The sequence below is a fragment of the Haemaphysalis longicornis genome, unplaced genomic scaffold (genome assembly GCF_048455015.1).
Source record: "Haemaphysalis longicornis isolate Haplotype H1 unplaced genomic scaffold, Haemaphysalis longicornis Haplotype H1 scaffold_23, whole genome shotgun sequence".
NCBI lineage: Eukaryota > Metazoa > Arthropoda > Arachnida > Ixodida > Ixodidae > Haemaphysalis > Haemaphysalis longicornis.
The window spans coordinates 1-23,096 of NW_027526306.1; the positions used below are offsets into that span (position 1 = coordinate 1).

General features: G+C 50.8%; 1 protein-coding gene across 1 annotated transcript; it reads left to right on the forward strand.

The window, feature by feature from the left end:
• Positions 1-6,021: 6,021 nt before the first annotated feature.
• LOC144172555 (estradiol 17-beta-dehydrogenase 8-like) lies at positions 6,022-19,445 on the forward strand (the record flags this gene model as incomplete). Its single annotated transcript, XM_077701229.1, has 3 exons — positions 6,022-6,131; positions 6,624-6,823; positions 18,857-19,445. Coding segments are annotated over 3 exons (712 nt in total), but the record flags the coding sequence as incomplete, so codon positions are not given.
• Positions 19,446-23,096: the final 3,651 nt, after the last annotated feature.

Here is a 23,096-nt window from a genome sequence, read left to right on the forward strand (position 1 = left end):
TCAACGCGCACCGGCTGCCGGCCGTCTTGAGAACATCTATCTAAGGAGTTAACTCCGGCAAGCCCAGATACATCTAGTAGGTCAGTTTCTGCGATGCCCAAGCGCCCATTCGCCAGTTCACAAGCCACCTGGCCTGCCAGTACACACTCGCTTAACGGCGGTAGTATGCCTTCCTCTGCTAGGCGGATTCTGGTTCTCTCAGTCGTGAGTCGATCTCCGGGTTTTTGTCCTGTCGACTTTACCAGCCCAATTTACAAGGGGTATTTCGACACCGTGTAAGCTTACTGTCCCCTTGCTCTCCAACAGGTCTATTCCCTGATCTGAGAGAATGTTTTGGCCGATAAGGCCGGCTACTGGCAACATGGCTTTTTCCGTGCAAATAAAAAACCTTGCCGTGCAATGGCGATCTCTCAACGACACAGTCCCTTCACAACACGCGACCGTTTCTGAGATATCGCCCGTGATGCCGACTGGGTTCGCTTTCTGTTCTACCCGTCTACGTTTCCGCTTCCACTACGGCATAGCCTCATTGAGAGCGCTATGTATTAAAGGAGCTATGAAGAGAAAACACAAGTTTGGTTCATTCAAAAGATTGCCTCGTTAGAATCATACTGACACCACTTTTAACGTAAACTCGGTCGAATAAGCCACATAATAAGGAAAAAAGGAAATGGCCATGCGACCCACTAGCTCATTTCCCGCAACAGAACCTGTGATGTCACAGGAGAAAGCTCTGCGATTGGCGGAGGGCGGCAAAAGCAAACGAAAATTAGGCAGAGTATAAGCCTGCCGAACGAGCTATTTGCCTTAAATTTAGGGCACATTCTTTTAAAGCAGTAAGAATGGTGGTAAATGTAAGTTACGAAAGCACATGTAAACATAGAAGTACCGCTGCGCACTGCTGCTATTGGTACTGCGCGCACTATTCTTGTTTAGCTGCACAGGACTGCGGGGCTTTGGGGTTGTCTGAGACGACACTGGCCGATTGATTGACGCGACGGTGTCTTACGTGAACATATTTGTCGAGCGAGCAGTATGTTTCACGAAACGACTTTCTCCCAGAACAAAAAAAAAAGGCAGAAAACGACACGCCATGGTATGCTGGCGCCATCTAGGTCGAGTAACGTAAACAAACGAGCGAATACCTCGATACCAACTCTGCTGTACAGGGTGGAGACACCCTTTGAACGGTCCCGTGCCGCTGCGATTGGGTCAACGTGCTCAGCGCGTTGTTCGTTTCGTTTCCCACGCGACCCAGCACCGCGAAACACATACGTTGATTCAAACTTTGCCAGTTAACCGCGTTTCGGCGATACTTTAGCGCGATTTTGATAGAATGACTAGCTTCGGCGGCGAGCAAGCGATCGAAAATGGCGGCCCCAGCGTGTAGTTGTCTAGGCTGCAGAGCGGTCTGTGATGTCATTGCAGTTACGAAAACACACGATTTAGCGGGAAAATCAAAATTTTAACTTAAATTGATTAATTTCTCAGTGAATAAAGCAGCGTTTGCATTCGAACAAGCGCTGGGGGCACTACAAAACACAAAATCTTTCGTATAACACAAACTTGTATTTTGTCTTCATGGCTCCTTTAAAAGGCTGACCTTGGAACCAGTGTTTATTAGGCATTTCAACAGAGCTCCACTCAAGCCGCATTCTACAATCGGGCTTGCCTCCCACCCCAAATGTTTATAACAGCAGTCTGAGCGCCGCCTTCCTTTTCCTCCTCCACGCGTTTATCTGGAAAAGGGGGCCCTAATAGTTTCCCTGGTTCGTCTCGAAAGCGCCTGTGTTTGTGTTCCGCCCTGCTCGGGTGTGGCCCTCAGCGCGCCCGCTCTCTTTACAGTTCTTCGAAACGTGGCCGTACTTCCCGCAGTTGTAACAGGCTCCCTGTCGCGGTCGCGCATTTGTTTGTTTTGTAGTTCGATGCTAGCCTTCAAAAGCCCCTCAACCCTTTCAAGGCGCGCACGCAGCTCTTCGGTCTCCCTGTCGCCTTGCCGCACGCTGCGTACGGGCGCATGACCGCTATTCACCGCTCGTTCGTTCCTCTCCTCTCGTACGGCTGTATCGACCACCTCATCCAAGGTATTGGGGTCTCGGGAGAGCGTGAACCTTTTAATCGAATCCTTTAGCCCGTTCAGGAATTGGGTTCGGAGTTGCTCGTCGAGGAGCTCTCTGCGGATTTCGCGCTTCGATTCGGGCTCCACGTCACCACGTCCGCCCATAGCAGCGTTGCCCAACGTGCGGAGCCTCGCCGCGAACGATTGCACGTCCTCAGTGTCTTTTTGACTGGCTCACACACATTCGCGCAATTTTTCGCACTCTGGTTTATTGTCGAACCGTTTTTCTGCGCGTTCGTTGAACTCAGCGTAGGTTTTAGCCGCGGCCGCGGCGTCATCATGCCATGCAAAATCATATTCTGCACCGACCATTTTACAGCGTGCAAAGCCTACAACTGCGCGTCAGACCACCCGCCCAGACGCCCCACTTCCTCCACGACATGCAAAAACTGCGCGTGAATCTACCCTGTGAACGGGCTTCGAAAGCAAAGCTGTAAGCGGCACGCTCAACGATTACCCATGCGACATCACTCAAATTCACTCACGTGGCTCTACAAATAGTGAAACCAAAGACAAGTGAAATGCACTCAATTACACCCTTTATTACTTCAAAGAGATATTCTTTGCTAAGGTTAAATCGATGCATGATTCATGAGCGGTGTTTGGTTGAGTTGTATTGGGGGAGCACATGAGTGGAAACTCTTTTTTTATAAAATAAAGGAAGCCCAAACCCAGTGTTAGACGATCTCCTTTCTCCGTCTCTGCCGCCGCCGACAGAGGCGACGAAATCGGTGAGAGATGGAGGAGGAACAGGAAATAATTTTATTCAGTTTTCTGAACGGCCCAGGGGGCGGGTCAGGCAGTGGTTCCTTCTTCACCAGAGCCCATATGCATTCCGCACCGCCTGTGCTCTGTCCACCAGCTGAAGCTGGGTAGGCAGAGAGCTGGACAGCAACATCTCCCATTGCTGTTGTTGGGTAGTTGACGGGAAAAGGGGAGGGTGCTCACGGCTAAAGTCGCAGAACCCGATTATGTGGCGGAGTGTTTCTACTTCTGAGCAAAATTTACATTTAGGGCCGTAGCGATTCGGGTGCATTGAGTGAAGACGCGTCTGCTTGTGGTAGGGTAGTTGTTCCGTGGAAAGTTCAGGGTGCGCTGAGGTTAGGGTCTGTCTATGAAGGCGATAATGCTGGGTTATGTCTCTGCACGTCACAAGCGGGTCACTGTCCTCGTGCAGCTCCATAGCCAGGGGGGAGGGTATAAGCGCAGGCCTGTCGGTTGGCGTATTCATTGCCCTCTATGGAAGCGTGAGCAGGCGTCTAGATCAGCTAAATGGAACCGGTTGGGCAGTGTTTCTTTAGCACACGCAGTGCAGCTTGGGACACCCACCCTAACTGGTACTTCTGCTAGGGTTGTTGGGAATCCGTGACTACCTTCCGAACCCATCCATGGTTGAGCGAGAGCCAAGGCGATGGCTGCCTCTTCCGCTGCCGTCATGTCTTGGGTCTTGAGTAAGGCACACGCAAGGAGTTTCGTTCTCGTGGTAGCCACGATGGGTGGCGTAGTGGTGGCCTCGATGTTGAGAGGCTTCTGTGTAGATAACTACATGATCCACGACGGGGTTGGTGCTGAGCGCTCGAGCCTGTGCTTGTCGGCGACCGTCGTGGTGTGAGGGGTTCATATTTCTAGGTAAAGGGGGGAGCATGGTAGTTCTTGTTGCCAAGAGTCTGGGAGTACATCACGCGGAGTAACATTTTGTGGTGCCCAGCCAATCTTGTGAAGGATGCGGCGACCCAGTATAGTTCAGCTCAATCGGCGCTTCTAGTTAAAAAAATGGCACTCTATCAGCTCTTCCACCGTGTAGTGGAGCCCCATCCTAAGCAGCCTCTGCGTAGACGAACTCATGGGAAGACCAATGGCCCGCTTACCCACATTTAAAATCATTATATCTTGCATCTTTATGTCCTCTTTGCGAGGAGATAAGGGGTGACGTAAGGGACTCTCTAGATGACAAAAGCTTGAATTAATTGAAGGGTATTGGATTCCTTGAGGCCTGGCTTCTTGGTAACAACTCGCCTGATCGTGTTTATAATTTGATTGATGCTGTGTTTGAGGTGCTGCAAGGATGGTCACTTTTGGTGTTGGGCTGGAGATTGTGGGGATTCTCCCCTGTGAGCGCTCGCGTTGTTCGGTTCAAACGGCCGCGCGCCACCTCTCCTGCCATCTGTGAACATACGGCAGAAAGACTGTGCGATGGAGGGGGGCGTGGCACGTTTTGGGCACGCTAGATAAGGGCAGCGGGGCTTGTTACGAGGGGGGAGTCGCCGGCCGGTAGTGCTGCGAGCCGGAAGAGACAAGCGACCGCCGCCAGCCACTTTCCAAAGAGCCCGCACGTCAGCAAGCGGTCAGCCGTCCGTCCCGTCGTGCGTACGCCTCCGGACCTTGAAGTGCTTTGGTGATGTGCGTTGTTGGTTGTATCTTGTGTGCCATTTATATTTCGTTTTCACTGCTGCAGTAAAGCCCCTTGTTCCTTTCGCAATGTTCTGTGCTGTAATGTTTTGACGAGGCTGTTGCCTGAACCCCCTTCGGTAGGCAGAAATACCTACAAGATGTAGGACCAGGATGTAGGCCCAGGAGATGCAGGCCCAGGAGATGTAGGCCCAGATGGAGATCTTGATGATGGGGTTTGAGGTGCCTGGCCATCGAGGGTATTTGAGTGCCTCCGTTGATATGTCGTTTGGCGTGAGGGCGGACGAGGAGCTCTGATTTTTTAGGTGAACACTGCAAGCCATAGGCTTTAGCATATTGGCGTACTAGAAGTGAGACTGCATGCGTTGGTGTGAGCTTCCTTTAATTTTTGTAAGTCCTAGCGTATGCTCAAGATGCGGACATGGCCACTACACGTGCCGTAGGCGGAGCGCACAGTGGCGCGAGAGGTCGTGTGATGCTATCACGTGGCATTCAGCGATAAAGAAGGGGGTAAACCCGCAGATGTGCTTGGTGAGTGCACCGCTGGTCTTCCGCGTTTCCACGTGGGCTCGTAGCTCAATCGGTAAGACAGCGGGCTCACGATCTATTACTGTATTAGTTCCAGGTTCGATTCCTGGCGGTGCCAGTAACTTCTTTTATTTGTTCGCGGGAGTTTTCTGTTGACACCAACGGTCGCGAAAAAACCCTTGGGTGGTAGAGGTAAAAACCATTGTTTTAAAAAGTCAAGGATCTTGACCCCGTGTCCATCTCCCGTGAAGGACGGAACCGTGCCACCCAATGCCATAACACTTGCGCCTATCACGTTCGCTTGGGTCATAGTAGCCTCGGTAATGGTGTCTCGTTTCCTCCTAGCGTGACGGTGGAATCCCCCGTTTTAGCTCTGCGATTTAGCTTACGTACATCCCACCACTGCCACCACGTGTGACGCTCGTTAATTGGTTATTCACAAACTTATATTAAGGTGGGTGCACGCAGAGCTTGGAGGAAATTACACACACTCAGGCGGGTGAAAATGTGAAATATTAGTTTAATGGGGTGCCTCAGTGGTGCCGACTTCCACACGAGGTTGGGCAGAATCGTTCGGGTTGCAGGGGTGGTCAAACGTCGACGGGACGCCGACGGGCCAACTGGGTCTCGGGGCCAGGAGATGGAGGCAGTGCGGGGCCGGTGGCTCGGAAGGTCTGCGCGATGAATCCGAGGGCAGAGACTGGAGACCGTACCGGACCGGTAGTTCGGCGAGCTCGAGCTGTAGGCCGCGGTCATGAAGGGGAGGCCGGGCAGGACCGGCAGCTCGGCGGGCTCGAGGTGTAGACCAGGTAAGGAAACGCAGACAGCGTACGGGCTCCTGAGAGGTACGCGCTTTCGGATTGCTCCTATAGCTGCGTCCGAATAGCAAGACGGTCGCCCCAAGTCCAACCCCGATCCTTTCTGTTCGCTCCTCTTTATCTGCTCTTCCTCCTACGTCTGAGAAGCGGCAGGGAGAAGGGCGAGAAGGGCCGGCTACAAGCGGCGGAGGACGACGCGGCTGTCCGCGCACCCGCCAAGGACGCGTCAAGCGAAGGGAAGCTTGGCTCGCCCCCAGGCAAAAAGGAAACATGTGTCCTTTGCGATGCTGCCGCGCGTTACCACGGGAATACTTCCTGCGGCCCAAGTTTTTCCATCTGGCTCGGAGAATTGGGGACACACGCACGACTGTCACACCAACGTTACTAGCACGGTCAAAAACAGAGCAATGGTGTATAACATGTACGCGGCTCGTATGGCAGCGCCGTCTAGGAGGACTGACGATAAGCAAGGCTGCCGAGCCTAATGAAGCACGGGAAGATCGTTTAAATACCCGCCCTGGTGACTTCATGGCAGACGTCACGGAAACACACGATTTTGGGGGAGAATCGAAATATTAACCTAAATTCTCAGTAAATACGACACCGTTTGCTGCCGGACAAGCGCTATGGGCACTATAAAACACCAAATCTTTCGAATAAAACAAACTTGTATTTTGTATTTTGAATTTTGTATTTTGTAAGGTTACTGCTCATCTTGCTTTGCCTTGCTTCTTTACGTGTCTCTGCAGGTGGGGCTGATCACAGAGCAGTGCAGTTTGACGTGACGAAGTCAGCTTCTGTGGAGCACCTCTTCGAGTTTATCCAAGAGCTTAACGGCTGTATTCCCGTCACAATAATCGTCAACTGCGCAGGGAGAGGCACTGCCTTCACTCCGATCTCAGAAGCGACTGAGGAGGACTTCGACCGTGTCATGAATATCAACCTAAAGGTGAGTTTCATGTGCTACACAATCGAAGCCTCCCAAATACAAGGTTTCACTAAAGTCAACCAGAAACGAAATACCGGTAATGACGGAGTGACGCGCAACAAAACTGCAGCCCGCCCAACGGCCAAACACACCGTGCATAGACGGAAACAGAACAGCACAACGGTGAATCGGACCAAGTTTGAAACAAATTACAGCCCTTCCACTCAATTTGAAGGCTGTCGGAAATGCACAGCAGTGATTCGCCATAATGGGCTGCCACGCCGTTAGCCGTTCACTGCTGCATTTCAAATTTCCCGCCTTCGCAGTGCTCGGTTGCCCTCCTGTCTGAAACTGCGCCAGCGGGTGTTCTGTTCTTTTTGCGCTTGCTTTAATTTCATATGCGGGGGCTGTTTTACGTAATTTCGAATGCGTTTTCTTTTCATTATTCTGCGGATGGACCTTTTATGCGGTATTTCGAACGCGCCATTCATTTCTCGTGCGGCTGCAGCCTTTCTGCGTCATATCGAACGCGCCATTTCTTTCTTGCGCGGCCGCTTTTTCCGCTTTATATCGTAAAAACCAACCCACAGAGCGTTCGTAACTAAATTAACGCGGAGGCTGCCGCTTATATACACAGATTTTGCATGAAATATACCTGAATTTTTCTTTGCGCTAAGCAACGGGGAGATGTATGACAAGCGCCAGTGGTTGACGAGGTTTGAGCGGTTATGACTATTTAAACCGCATTGTTTTCGAAGTCCCAGCGTGACTCCCTCACCCCGGTACAGAATTCTCTGCTTGGGTCCGTTATCTCGCCGTGCCGCCTGATTCCGGGAGTCGCATCAACCGTTAGCGAGCCAAAGCATGAACCGCATAGAGTGTTTTCGGCTCGCGAAAACGTGCCGCGAATGCTACAGGCGCTGACACTGCCGTGGAACCACCCGCGCGCTGCGCGCGACGCGGCCTGCGGCGGCAACATGACGGCGGCTTCGGCCGCGAAGTGTTACCGCTTCTAAGCGCTATCTAAAATCCCGCTCAAGGCACACACGAAGTTGCTTGTGTGGTGAAGGAGCCTATAATGTGGTCGAAAACGGTACTATAAAACATCATCCGCGCCGCTAGTGAAAGCGCACATGCAACATCTACCGGGGGGAGGGGGGGGGGGGGTAAGCCTAAACATCTCTGGCGGAGCCAGCCGGCTGTCTCGAGCGCTTCGAAACTGCCGCCCTGAGGCGCACGCTTCCCCATTGGCGCAAATCGCCAGGCTACTCCCACTTACACGCGCGACGTGCGTCCTTTTCTGACCGGGGCAGAAGCTTCCGCGCGCGCAGAATCGTCGACCCGGGCGTCAAAAAATCGCACGCGCAGCGCCAACGCGAACGAATCGCGTGAAAAAAGGCGCCATGTGGTTCACGCTCAAGACGAAAAGGCGAGACCATGTAGTGCTCTGCGCTTAAAATCGGTTCTGGAGAGTATTAATGTACTCAATAACCATCTCTCTCGCTTAAAAATCAACTTCCTATGCACACAGCGAAGCTATGCATAACACGACGTGTTACATTGAGCCATCTGAAGATTTATAATTTTTTATGAAACCTCGTCACACCCGCCGCGGTGGCTAAGTGGCTAAGGCGTTGCACTGCTGAGCACGAGGTGGCGGGATCGATAACCGGCCGAGGCGGCCGCTTTTCTGATGGAGGCAAAAAGCAAAAACGCCCGTGTGTACGAGATTTCGGCGCACGTTAAAGATCCCCAGATGGTCAAAATTCATCCGGAGCCCTCCATTACGGCGTGCCTCACCGCCTGCGTTGCGTCGGCGCGTCAAACGCTACAATCAATCAATAGAACCTCGTCCCACCGACATTTTTTTGGTTTCATCAGCACAACATCCGCCGAGAAAAGTGATCAATCCGCATCTTCTGGCTCAGCAACCCAACGTTTTAGCAACACGGGCACGGTGGTTATCACATAACATTTTCTGCGGCACGTACTCCACGAAAGTTGACAAGTGGGACGTGCCACATCAGAAGCAAATCAGGCTTACACGTCGAAAGCGCGAGAGCACCACACATCAGAGCTCAGACCTACGGATGACAGATGTTAGGAATTATAATCTTTTATGGACACCGGCTCATTCATCGTTGGAAGGGAATGAGGCGGCTCATGCCGCAGTCCGAGCTGGTAAACACCGGGCGCCTCCTTCTGGGACGTCAGCAAGAAATTCGATAAGCCCAAGACGAGAAATAATCCTTGGAAGGTACACTGACATCCTGGCCCACTACCGCTTGGGACGAAAAACGTTTCACCCTCGACATCTCAACATGTTTCGCGAAGACACGGTCATCTACCAACACATTTCTACATGGTACATTACAACTCTGAATGCGACTTTGTACAAATACACTTGTAAATTCTGCATAGAGCCATGCACTCTCTGCCACATGGTACGGTAGTGCCACCACACACCATTCCTTTCCCCAAATCCCTCATTTGAGCAGTGGGAGGGTCGGTTGTCCAGCTCCAACCCGGATCACCAACAACATCTGGTAGACCGTGCGAGACTCGCCGCCAAGACCCACGGCTTTCTGGAGTAAAGAGCTCCCCACCTGGCGGCCAACCAAACAACATTGACTGCTCAATGAAATGTTTATTCCTCCTCCACCTCCTCCTCAGGTGGGGTGGTATGACTCGCTGCACTAGAAAGGCACAGTGTCTGTGACGGCCTCAGACACTTTCGGAGCGCTGCTACAGGCAGTCGCTGGATGTGTTTTAGCAAGGCTTGGAAATGAGCTAGTTGGTGGTGTTTCAACACCTTGAAGTGTAGAGGTGCGCTGACTGACACAAAAACGTGCGACGAACATGAGGAAAATACACAGGAACCGAGGACGTGAGGCGCCAACTAACAACTGTTTACTATCATAAGAATGGGGCAGGTATACACGCAGAACTTAGAAAAACGCACACGGGAAAAAAAAATATTGAAAAATGCAAGACGTGACATGGTATCTATTCCTTATGTATGCAACCTATTTCACGCGTCGAAGGCCAGTTGGAAGGGGAGCTACGCAGTCTCATTCCGCGCCTGACAACATTGCGATGGCTTCGAAGATTTCGCGAGTAATCTTGTCTTTGGAACGGAACAAGATAGTTGTTCTCTTAAAATCTGAAGAATAACCCTATTCATAAGTCTTACCATTAGAAGACAAATTTCAATTTATCGCCGGTTGCACACAAGCGTTGTGATGTGCCCTAAATCTGTCGTTGAGACAGCGGCCTGATTCCCCACGTCAGACGTATCACGAGTGAGAGGGGCCTTCTGTGCAATCCCTTCTGCGCAATTGACGAACTTGCGGCCATGCCGTGTGCCAAATTCGAATTCTCTTAAAGCGAAGCATGGTACCCAAGGGCTCTGTCGCGACCATTGGCGTCAACAGAAAACTCCCGCACACAAATAAAAGTTGGGGGCACCGCCAGGAGTCAAACCTCAAACAAGTAGAGAAACGGAGCGAGAGCCTGTTGTTACCGATTGAGCTACGAGCTCAAGCGGAGACGGGGGAGGCAGATGGTGCATTTACGCAGCCCATCTGCGGGTTTACCCCCGGGGTTCTCGCTGAATGCCACGTGATAGCACCACGCGACCTCTTTCTCCGCTGTACGCTCCGTCCACCGCACGTGTAGTGGTTGTGTGCGGGCCCTGCGCATGTGGGGGAAGTTAGTGAAAATTAATGGATGCTCACACCAACGCATGGCATCTCACTTTACTTCCGTCTGCGTCGCCGATCCCGTCGCCTTCGCCAGCTGCGTCAGACACAGAGGGAAGTGAGACCACCTAACACCGGGTTTGACCTTCCTTTATTTTACAAAAAAAAGAGTTTCCACTCATGTGCTTCACCAATACAACTCAACCAACCACCATTCATGGATCATGCATTAGTTAAACCTTAGTAATGAACATCTTATTGAACTAATAACGGGTTTGTTTAACTTGTTTCCTGCTTAAGTCTTTGTAGAGCCACGTGTGTGAATTGTAGGGACGTCGCATGGGTGATCGCTGTGGGTGTCGTTTACAGCTTCGCTTTTCAACCACCTTCACAGGGTTGATTGGCGCGCATTTTCTCTTCGGATTTGCAATGTTGCATAATCTTTTTAGTTTCCACAGAGCAGGAAACACCACCGGGTTATTATATGGGGTGCCGACTGTTTTTAGCCGGTGCGAAACCTTATGAATACTACTCATGACACAACTGAAATATACCAAAAGCCCTGAGAAGAGTAATGAGAGACCTCTGCAGCGGCCAGTTGTCATGTACTATAATCATAGGGTTTGGCAACGGCTAACAAGACTCGGCACAGCATATAATATCACGGTGGTGTTTTCTGCCCCGCTGAATCTAAAAAGATTGTGCAACACTGAAAATCAGAAGAAAAAATGGCAGCATCTCCACTCCGTGGATGATGGCGAGGGTGCGGAGTACGAGGACTCGAAATAACATCGAAGTTGCACCCCGAGTGACATCCGATTTGCACCCCGATCGTCATTCGATTGGAGCCATTAGTTGCACATTCATTATTCCCTAAATTAAACTGCAAATCACGGCTCAAATCGAATTTCACTTGATTTTCGATTGATGGTGGTGTGCGCATGGATGGACGCAAACTGACATTGAGAGGTCCTAAGTTACTCCGCACTGTTACAGGCGAGGGAGTAAGCCGTTTGACTCTCGGGTACTAACTAACGGTCGTAGCCCAATGGGTAAGGCGACCGACGCTAACACTGCCTGGCCTATCAGACACAGGCTTGAATCCTGCCGCTGCCTGTGTGGTTTTTCGCGATTGTAAATGCCATGCGCACGGACGCGGACGGACATTGTGCGGTCCTAAAGTACTCCGACCCTAAAAAAAAATCTGACACACTACACGGGAGCAAGTTCGCCAACGGCGCAGAGTGCATTTCATACAAGGTCCATCTCACTTGTGGTAGGTTCTCCGTAAGTCAATCAGGCCACTGACTCAACGACAGATTAAGGGAACATTACAACGCTTGTGCGCAACTGGGATAAATGGAAATTTGGTTGGGCATTTTAGGAGTTGTGGTAACGGTTCCTTGCTAGATTTTGAAAGGACAACTATCTTGTTCCGCTGTAAAGACAAGATCACTCGCAAAATCTTCGAAGCAATCGCAATGTTGTCAGGAGCGGAAGGAGATTGCGTTAGCGCCCCTTCAACTCGGCTTTCGACGCGTGAAATAGGTTTCATACATAAGGTTTCGTAGGTTTCATATAGATTTCATACCATGTCATAGGTTTTATACATGAAATAGGTTTAATATCATGTCACGCCTTGTGTTTATCAACAGGCTGTGTTTTTTGTTTCATTTTTTCGTGTGTGTTTATTTAGGTGTTTCAAGTATACCCACCCCTTTTTTATGATAATAAACATTTGCTTGCTCCTCACCTCGTCTTACACGCCGCGGTGGCTCAGTGGCTAAGGCGTTGCGCTGCTGAGCACGAGGTCGCGGGTTCGATTCCCGGCCGCGGCAGCCGCTTTTCTGAAGGAGGCGAAAAGCAAAAACGCGCGTGTGTACGAGATTTCGGCGCACGTAAAGATCCCCAGGTGGTCAAAATTAATCCGGAGCCCTCCACTACGGCGCGCCTCATCGCCTGCGTTGCGTCGGCGCGTTAAACCTTACAATCTATCAATCTCACCTCGTCTTTTTCAGGGTATTTTTCCCCCTGTTCGTAGCACAATTTGGTGTCAGGCAGCGCACCTCTACACTTTAAGTTGTGTTCTACCAGGTGTTGCGACCGAGCGGGGGCACCCGATTCGTTCTCCGTGGCCTCCAACATACGATGGGTAGCGTGTATGAAGCGAGCGGCCAGCCGCTGTTGCAGCCGTGAAGAAGTCCAGAGCAGTAGGATAACGCAACTGTTTACTTCATAGCGAGAGGTGAGCCGAAGCCAAAAAAAAACATACAATGCCCTGACGGGCGAGGTTACAATACAGGACTCGAGTAGAGCGACCGCATGGATTCGCTGCTCAGACAGGAATGAATTTCAGCGTTTCTGCTGCTTCTATTTATACCCAAAAAACGCCCCCAAGAGTAACACGCCACGAACATCACAGACACCCACACGCTCTTAACATAGTTCGTAAGTCATCCATGGCTTCGCCCCATGTGGCGTCCGAGAGGGGGGGAGAGAGTGTCCTTGAAAGGTGCCGGGGTCGCGCTACCGAATGTTGATCGCCCGATAGCGAAACGTCTGAGCCGGGGATGTCAAGGCGGGACTCACCGACGCGCAGGTGCCTGAAGGGTGTGGCGAACGTCGTGAAGAATGCCTGGGCGTGCCGCTGGCAGCCGCCGGAGGCGCATTGCAAAGCGAGGTGACTGACCCGGCATGGCGAGACACGAAAGTACGATTCACCGACACGCGGCCGCACGTGGTCGATTCCCACGTGGTGGCTGATGCGGGAAAATACGGCGGCGTTGGGCGATTCGTAACAGCTTCTCCGCCGGGGGTCCGAGATCCCGAAGGATGAGGGTCTGCAACCGTTGTCCGGAGGGATGCTTTCGCAGTGAAGTGCTCAGCAGACGCTCGACTCCAGGCCGGGGCTGTACGACACCGTGCTGGAGCTTCACCGGGCCGGTCACTGGACTAGTAGTGGCTCCCCAAAAACGTCTCTTGTTTGGTTAGGCAAGCAACAGAACAACACAGGAAGACACAACCGCATCGCCGGCAAGTGCGAAGACAAATCCACACTGAAGATCTACCAGGCTTTTAGTTGCGATAAAATACGCTAATAACTAACTACACTAGTTGAATTTTAGCCCAGCAGTACTTTAAACAAGTGCACAAACTTGAAAGGTGACATTTCCCGTGATTGGAAATGTCCCACACGAAAAGAAATGCAAGAGTAAAGGGCGAAACCTGCTTCAGGAAAAAACAATGAATTCGAGACAGTCAGACGTCTATATCCCAATTCTCACGCTGAGAACTGCGATTTGAGCTCTCGTCATTGCCCTGAGCTTTTTCCCTTTTGTACCGCACTTTGTACCGCACTTTTCCCTTTTGTACCGCACCATTACTAAACGACGATCGGCCCGAGGCTGTTCCAGACCCACGCACGCAAACTGAAAAGCTGTGTCCCAACCAGCAACTATCAGCAGATGTCGCCAGCATCTTCTGGAGCAGCGCGTTCACTTGCCCAAGCCTGACTCGTACTGTTTATTTTTCTACACATAGAATGGAAGCCACCAACGTCACATATCCTACACTACAATCTACCACACGGCAAGTTCACGGCAATACTACGAACCACTGTATATTGTCGTTGACAGCAAATGCGCGTTTGAGGATGACTTTAGGCTTAAATTAGGGTTTTCTAATAACCAGAGTGGCAGTGAACAACGCTCTTCAACGAGAAGCGCTCGAGCTTCGGTAGGAAGCCACTCGCACGGGAGTTTTGTGATGATGATGCCTTCTGGGAAAGCGCTCATTCGTCGTCGTCGTCTTGGCTGCAGTGTCTCACACGAAAAGTTCATTTGCGAACATGTTCCCTCCATCCTTGGGCTTTAGAAAATCACGTGGAAATGCAATCACACAACACGTGTACAAACGCAGAAAAAACGACGCAGCCCTCTCTATTAGCCTTGGTCAAAAAAAAAATATCAGCGTCTGATGGAGGACGCTGCTTGCGGCCGCAGCTAAAGGCAACAGGACACCACGGGTCCGCAAGTTTCTTCGCTTTTTTGAAGATGTTCCACTCGTCGACCTCACCGGACCAGCTGAACGCATACCGAAACCGACCAGGACCATTCTCAACAAATTTTGGATCACTACTTTCAACGAAACGAACAATACCGAACAATACCATTCAACAATAAGGAACTCGCATATCTTGCCGGATAAAAAGAGCCCACGTTTCTCCCATATCTTCACGCGCATGCTGGATAAGAGCTTCCCTGCCTGTTTGCCATGCCTTCTCGCGTTCTGGAATCCGTTCTCTGATAACCATGGTAATTTTTGTACCCGTATAAATGTTCTTTCTTTCCAAAAATAAACAGTTGTTAGTCAGCGCCCGTGTTTGTCACCTCTGCTCTTAGTCCCGTCCCTGCGCTGTTCAACTTCATGCAATAAACCAACTAGCCCAGTTACAAACCCCCTACAATACCAGTGATTTTGTCTCGACCGGCTTGTGAGTGCGTGCTAGGCCTACTAGGCTTAGGACGTGTTCCACAAACCACCGACACCGACAAGCCAGCACCGACGCGACAACCACCCAAGCATGGCTCCCAAGTTCTACTAGGACGAAGACGGCTGGAGGCATCCTATATCGCAACGCCCGGTGAGTCCGAAAGAACTGATCAAGCTCATTTTACGAGCCGCCGACGGGCTCAACCTTGCGTTCACCAATCCAAGTGATCAACACCACCAGCTATACCAAACCGCGAGACTCTCACCTAACGAGGCAACTACCTTCACTGTACGTGTCGACCCGAGCAAAAACCCCGCATTCCTGAACTGCCGAGACAAATTGACAGCCGAGAAAATAGGAAGTATTCCGTCGATAAGCACCAACTCAGCAACGGGCCGAGTATCGATCTACATCTCGGCCGCGCACGACACCTGCAAGGGAGTAGTTCCGAACATCCAACCAAGAACGGACTCAGATTACTTAGCAGCCTATGATGTCATACCAGCCAGCTCTGTGGTTGGCGGAGGCCGGTAAAAGCAAACGCAAATTAGGCAGAATCTGAGCTAGTTGGATCATACTTGAATTAACACTGTCAGGACTTGTGCTTCGTATCTTGTCATTGTCCGCGTACCCGGTTAATTTAGGCTGACCAGTATTAATTCAAGAGCTTATAAGCTTGCCGAACGAGCTTTTTAGATGCGAAGCATCTCATGCTTGGGGCTGTGTCCCTCCCTCCCTCATTGTCGTTGTCCGCCGTCCGCACTCTACTGCGCATGCGCGTCTCTTCAGCCCCGTCAGCGTGTGGGCTGACGCAAGCGCAGTCCACTATAAAAACAAATAGCAAGGCGGTGCCCGGTTTCGATCCTACGACTCTCTGGCCGCAACGGTAGGTACGTGGCGCTCTTCCCACTGGGCTACAAACCGAGACGGGAGCATGTGCTACGAATGCGCCTTATGTCCTTCACTCATTCAAACTACGTCAAGAAGCTACTGACACAACGAAGGCACGCGAAGCTGAACGTCAACGGACACGACGAACTGAAAACTAATGAGAACTTCTGTCGACCCTCTGCGCATGCCTGGCCAGGCACCGCTGATGATGATCGTTGCAGGATGCCCCTAGGGATTGGCCAACCAAAGAATCCATCACGAGATAGCTTCCTGTTCAACCACCGTCGTCATCTTCCCGTAGGGGAACCCTGAGTAGTATGCGAGGCATGCCTCCTCTCCTCTCCTCCTCTCCTCTCTTCTCCGGCATTCCCCCTATCCTCTCCGAAGCTCCGCTCCTCTCCGGGATCGCGCAACGAATGGCAACATCTGCGGCTCCGTGCGCGATAATGCCAAGCAGCTTAGGGTTACAGACGCGGCGGTAGCCGCTGCACACTCCGCTGGGGGCGCCACTGTAGCTCCGCGGTATAAATGACGCGCGCGCGCGCTCCGATTCCCTCATTCTCCTCCCGCTACGCCGCGATAGAACTTAAAAAGAATGGGAACTTGAGTCGACCCCATGGCTGCTGCGCATACTACTCAGGGTTCCCCTGCGGGAACATGATAAAGATGTTTGGCTTAAGGTTAGGGCACATTCTTTTTGAAACAGTAAGAATGGTGGGACAAGTAGTGGAAGTTACGAAAGCACACGTAATCATATAAGTACTGATGCGTACTGCTGTCGGTACTGCGCGCACTATGGCCGGTTTGCTCGGGCTGCGGGCCTTTGGGGTTGTCTCAGACGACACTGGCCGATTGACGCAAGCGACGGTGTCTTACGTGACATATTTGTCGTGCGGGCACTATGTTTCACGAAGCGATTATTTTCTCCCTGAAAAAAAAAAGAACAAGCCAGGTTTAAATACGGTCAAAAACAAACCAAAGGCAGAAAACTGCTCACCCCGGAATGGTGGCTCTATCTAGGTTCACTAACGGTAAACAAGGCCCCGAAATCGGCTACAGAGCGGTCGGTTCCTGTGATTTAGAGGGAGAATAAAATTTTAAACTAAAATGATTAATTCTCAGTGAATAGAAGACTGTTTGCACCCAGACAAGTGCTTGGGGCACTATAAAACACGAAATCTTTCGAATAAAGCAAACTTGGACTTTGTCTTCATGGTCTCTTTAAAACTTCCGGAACACGGCGTTTTTCGCTGACTCTATTGGTCCCGCGATGCGCCGTCGTTGGGGAGAGTGGGAAGCGAGCAGCAGCCGCCCGGTTTTCAAGAGACAGGGCAATCTTCAATTTGCTTGTATTTTTTAAATTTAAAAATGGGATAACTTTTATTTCTGCGCAGATATTGATAATTATTTTTGCCTATGTCTCTGCATGACACGAAGAACAGACATAAAGCCTGAAAAGGTCCTCAAAGAAAAGCGCTGCAGGAATTTTTTAAACGTTACAAGTCAAGGCAGGTACGCCGCGAACAACAGCGTTACCCCGGGACGCCGCCTTGTTGCTCTATATACGTGGGTCGAACGAGCGAGCTAGGACGACAAGGCGAGCGCCTAAAGTGCTCTGCACTTAAAAGGTCGGGCGGACACCTGGCGGCGACGTTCGCGGCGACGTCGATGCGTTCGGGCTTCTCTCGGCCTAGTTTAGTTGCTGGGTGTTACCCAAGGACCAGGCTGTGGCGGCTCAAGCACGGGTTTCTCCGTCTCGCCATATTTGGCAGCGCACGTGGATTCTCCTTCGAAACGGCGTGAAACAAACGTAGAGATGTCGGCCTCTGAATCGAGAACAATGGTAAGGAACATGGACGCAAAAAAACTCCCAAAATGAACATATAACCTCAAAAAAGCACTTTTAGCATCTAAAAACCCTTCATATGCACCAACCTAAAAACAGGTATTTAAAGTCACAATGAAGTATTGAATAAAGTGTTTCATTTCTGATGGTTCATGCTTACGTGTCAAATAAGCTAGATACGCGCTCGAGGACAAAATAAGCGTTCTGCCTAAAGGTCCGGTCTTTAGTTATGACAGCAGCGATCTCCGTACCTCTCTCAAAAGAAACGTGGGAGGGTTCATCCACAAACTTTTTTGATGAGGAGCGGGAACCTGTCCATGTAAGGTTTCCTGTACTATCTATCAATTGAAACTGAATAACCTTAAGCTCCCATCAAACTGTCTCTGGTGAGCACTGGGATTGTGAATACCTTGAGGAGCAGACCTGTTAATACTAATAATAGAACAAAACTTTATTACAGAAGGTGGACGCGTCGGTCAGCATGGGGAAGAAAGGAAGGGGGAGAGGGAGAGTTTAAATGTTACATTCGGCGGTCGACGCCTCAGGAGCGCGCGAACTCCCACAGAGAACGCAGCGTCTGCCTTGCAGTGGCGGGTTGCAGCGGGGTTGTCCATTCCACAAGCCGCTGGACGCCGGGCGGAAGATACTGTAAACGAAGCGTTTGAAGGCCGGGACAGTCCCACAACATGGGGTGTACAGTGGGCGTGGCTCTTGTGGAGCAAGAGGTGCAGGCTACTGTGGCCACAGATTGCGCAACCTCGATGACATGCTGGTGACGTTTTGGCACATACGCACGCCACTTGGCCAACATATCATCGGTTAGCGCGGCACCAGCCCGTGCCTTGTGCAGAAGTACTTGTGCGCCACGGGGCAATCCAACGGGAAGGGCGGTGGGGTCTGGTGGAACCAAATTCCGCAACGACTGTTTGGACGCGTGCCGTGCTGCTGCCTTTGCCTGGGGGGGTCGGGGTAGTATTGTGCAAATGAGACGGGCAACGCCGGGTTGGCCCGTCCCGTCAAATACTGAAAAATTTGAAGGGCACAAGCATTCAGCGTATCAAAAAATACATGTTTTATCTGCGGGAATAGTGTTCAAAACTAGCATAGAATGCATTTCTTTGCAGGGTTCATTCCTGATGAGCCGTGCTGGCATCCGGCAGATGCTGGCGGCAGGAGTCAAAGAGGGCGCTGTGGTCAACGTTGCGAGCATCGCGGCCAAGAGCGGCATGAAGGGTCAGGCGATTTACACGGCTTCCAAGACAGGCCTCGTGGGGCTCACCAAAAACGTTGCCCTAGACGTCGCGGAGAGCGGGATACGGTGCAACGCCGTGCTTCCGGGATACACCATCACGCCGCTTTCGGCTTGCCTCAAGGACGAAGAGGTGCGAGCCATAACGGCGGGCATTCCGCTCGGCCGGGGAGCCCAACCCCGTGAAGTCGCCGAGGTGGTGGCTTTCTTGTGCGGACCCGAAAGCTCGTTCATGACGGGAGCCGCTGTCGAGGTCTCGGGAGGCTATGGGATGTAGGCCCAGCTGACATACAAGGCGCGTCAGGGAAATGTGTCTACTGTCGCTAATTTCCGCGCATGAAAGGGCGAGTCACTGAAACGCACGAGCGAATATTCGTGGTTCCACAACAGGAGCTCGCTATGTTATTTCTAAGTAGGGATGTTAGGGTAAAAATAATTCTTTTTTATTTGCAATAAAGAGCGCTTCTGCCGTCACACCAACTGACATTTTTTATTGACATCCTGGCACTCTACCTCTTGGGACGAAGAACCTTTCCGCCTGTATATCCCAACATGTCTCGCGAAGACGCGGTCATTTATAGACAGTTACAAACTAACACATTCCCACGTGGTACAGTACTACACTCAATACATCCGACAATGTACACATACACTTGTAAATTCTGCATGAATCCATGCACTCTCTACCACGTAGTATGCGAGTACCGCCACACACCATCCCTTGCCCCAAATCCCGATGCCTCTTTTGAGCAGTGGGAGGGTCGGCTGACCAGCTCCAACCCGGATCACCAACAATATCTGGTAGACCGGGCGAGGCAGTCCGCCAAGACCGAGGGCTTCCTGGACTAAGGAGGTCCCCCACCTGGCTGGCGGTCAACCCAACAACATTGACTGCTCAATTAAAGGTTTATTCCTCCTCCTGGATTGTTTTCATGAGGATAATTGCGCTCGTTATTTTAGCGAAAAATAAATAATAGTCGCAGAGCTCCCTGACAGTTGCTTGTATGCAGGTATTTTGTTTGCATGTCACCAATGTCAACAAAAAATGAGGATAATTCATCCTGAATTATCCTGGATCATATAATCTCACAGGAATAGACAATTCGCAACAGTTGTTGGGTTGCAACAGATGTCCTGGCATGCCAAAAATCATTAGTTGCTTTCATAGCGTGGTTCACAACTTCAAATGAGGCAGTTTGTAACGGGCACTAATTTAATAAGAGTGATCTTCCCTGTAATGCAATGAACAAAAATTGGCTTGGTATGGCTCCCATCTACTGTGGCAGGCGCTTTGAGATTGGCAGCGCAAGTGTATCTGCCAAAAAAATAATTTGGCGTTTAAAAAACACAAAATCTCCACAGAAGCGCGAATTCTTTCTAAAATTCGTAATCGATTAGTCGACCTTCACAGATTAAGTACCCCGGAAAACAGTTATTTGTATATTGTCTCAAAATTGGTCTTGTAAATTAGGTTTTGTGCAACCCTTCAGGCGAAAGCAGTACACGGAACTGATGATTTCGTGAGCAAAGCTAACGACCGGGTTAATGGTGTGTAGTGCTGTTGCACCCTCTTTACGAACGGTATTTAGATTTAAATAATTTTGAGGTAATCCATATCCTGAAATCTTTATGGTGTCCAAAGCGACATTCTATATAAATATGGACAACAATTATGCTAATTTCAGTGTGCCTCCGTTTTCGGTTGACTATAGTAGTATGCGGGAAGTCATGCATGCAACTTTTAAATGCAGAGCATTTCATTAACTCACGATGTCACCCGGCGTGCCTCGGCGTCCGCAACAGCCCTTCCAGGTGCGCCCTCTCCCCCACTCCTCCTCGCCTGCTGTCCGCTGCTCCTCGCGTGTTCTCTGCGTGCTCGGATCGCGTTCAGCAACAGGTGGGGCGCGCATGCGTCGTAGTTTGGCGCGGGAGCAACAACAGTTGTGGCGTGATCGTGACGTAGTCGTGACGTGGTCGTGGCGCGGTCGTGCCGTGATGGGGCGGTTCTCGGCGTTCGCTCTCGCTGTCAATTTCTTTCGAACCAGATAAAATCGGGTATGTGCTGGGCTCCAATCCAGTCATCGCCTGCTCTCTCTTCAGATGCTGTCGTCAGAGTCAGCGTTGTACGGGATGGAATCAAGATCTTCAACCAGTGCTGCGACGCAATCCAACCAACTTAACGTCGTGCGCCCCCGAAAATGCTCTGCATTTGACCGTGCCCCTCGCGAGGGGGATGTTTCCTTTTTCGTTTTTAGGCTCATTTGTCGACGCTGTCACATGCTGTGGCGGCAATGCATACAGGGTGTGCAAAATTTACCAATTTTAAATACCACTACCTTGAAATACCTGCATTGAAGTCTTACAGCCAAGCTGTAACTCTATAGTTGGTTGGAAAATTTTGCGCCGTGGAAGTAAGCAAGAAACCTAGCCGAAAAATTGAAGGCTAAGGGCATAGGGTTCTTTGCAATCAAGCATACAGCACAGAGCTCAGTATTAATTTAAAACTTCGCGCAGTTTGCACCAGTCGCCGTTTGCTAGCGACCCCATCTAGCTCATTCTTGGTTCGGGTGTGTTTATGCTTGGTTATGCTTGGAGACACGGCCAAGTTTTATGCGTGGTTAGGATTTGATACTCGGTCAAGCTTTCTACGTGCGGTCGTCGTAACCCCCCCTCCTCTTCCCAAAAGTTATGAACACTCGGCCATTAAGGTGTGTATACATTGTACGCGATCTCGTAACTACGAATCGTCAGCAACTCGCTGAAGTTTCGCGGCCGCTTCGCGGGCGCGGTAGTCATGATTGTACCGAAGTCGTCGCATATTTCAAGTTTCGTCGCGGCGGCTTTCGCACCGCACTTCCTCTTATTCGCGAGTGACACTCATGTTCTCTCGTCCCGTCCCTACCTTCATCAGAGGCCCGGTTGCTGCGCGTCACATGAATTTCCGAACTTGCCGCTGAAAGTTCTCCATGACTGTCAGGCCTGCCCGCGGGCTTACACATCACTCCCAAAGTGGAACGTGTTAGCACGCGCTAGAACCGGCGGCAACCACCTTCGCGAACTCGACGTTTGTAACCGGAGGTGTTCCGTGCTTCCCACTTCAGGCGCAAAGGCACGTTATCTGGCGGGTAGAAGAGCACGCGAGAGATATAGCTACTACTACCCCGGGACAGTCAGCGATCTTTTCAGAACATGCGGCCAAAGGGCATACGTCAAGCACATAATATGGGCATGCAGATAAGAGCAAAAAGGCGCACGAAGAATAAACATCTTTAATGAGGAGCAGCTGGAGACGGCGCTGCTCAGCTCCGAAGAACTACTACAGCAACTACCGATCAAAGAAGCTGAAGAAGCCGCCAGAGATCAAGGACTCCTGGCGGGAGGCTGAAAAGAAGGGCAGCGAAATCCCACTCCTTCCCCTTTTGGCTTTGTGGGGAAAAAAATAAAGTTGTTTCTCTCTCTCTATCTCTCTCTCATGCCCCAAACGGTGGGCAGAGTGCTCTCGAAAGTCGAGCGTCGACAATCAGGCCAAGTCTTGTGCATCCCTGTAACGCACTTTGAAAGCTTTTGTATGTTGGTCTGCGTTCATCTCCCACACGAACGCAAACATGTTTTTATGTATTTATTTTCTCTTTTCAGCGGCCCCCATTTCGGTACTGTTGGAGTTGACGCTGGCGACAGTGACGTTTGCACGTGGTGGAACATATGAAAGGCTGTCACCTCAAAAAAATAACGCCATGACACTGTCATTTCTAAATAGGCACTGCTCTCATCGGCAAGTGTTATCACGATATCTTTTCCAACTCTAGTGCAACAGGCTTAAAAAATTATATTTTATAAGTGCCAGCGGATCAGTGCGTTGGAGCAAACTTAGTCTACCCGTTCCTGTCCCCTAAAAAATAAACATTTGTCGCCTTAGCACATGGTATGAACCTATGGGACACACCCTTCACAACTGCGACAAAAAAAAACCGCGAGCACACCTCAGCACTTCTGAAGCTTGAACACACAAGCATTAATTTTCCCAATATGCTTCAAGCGAACTGACACGGTATGGATATACCAGTGTCCTGCACACCGCCATGTTTTCCGTGGTCTGTGGACAAGCCGCGATCACG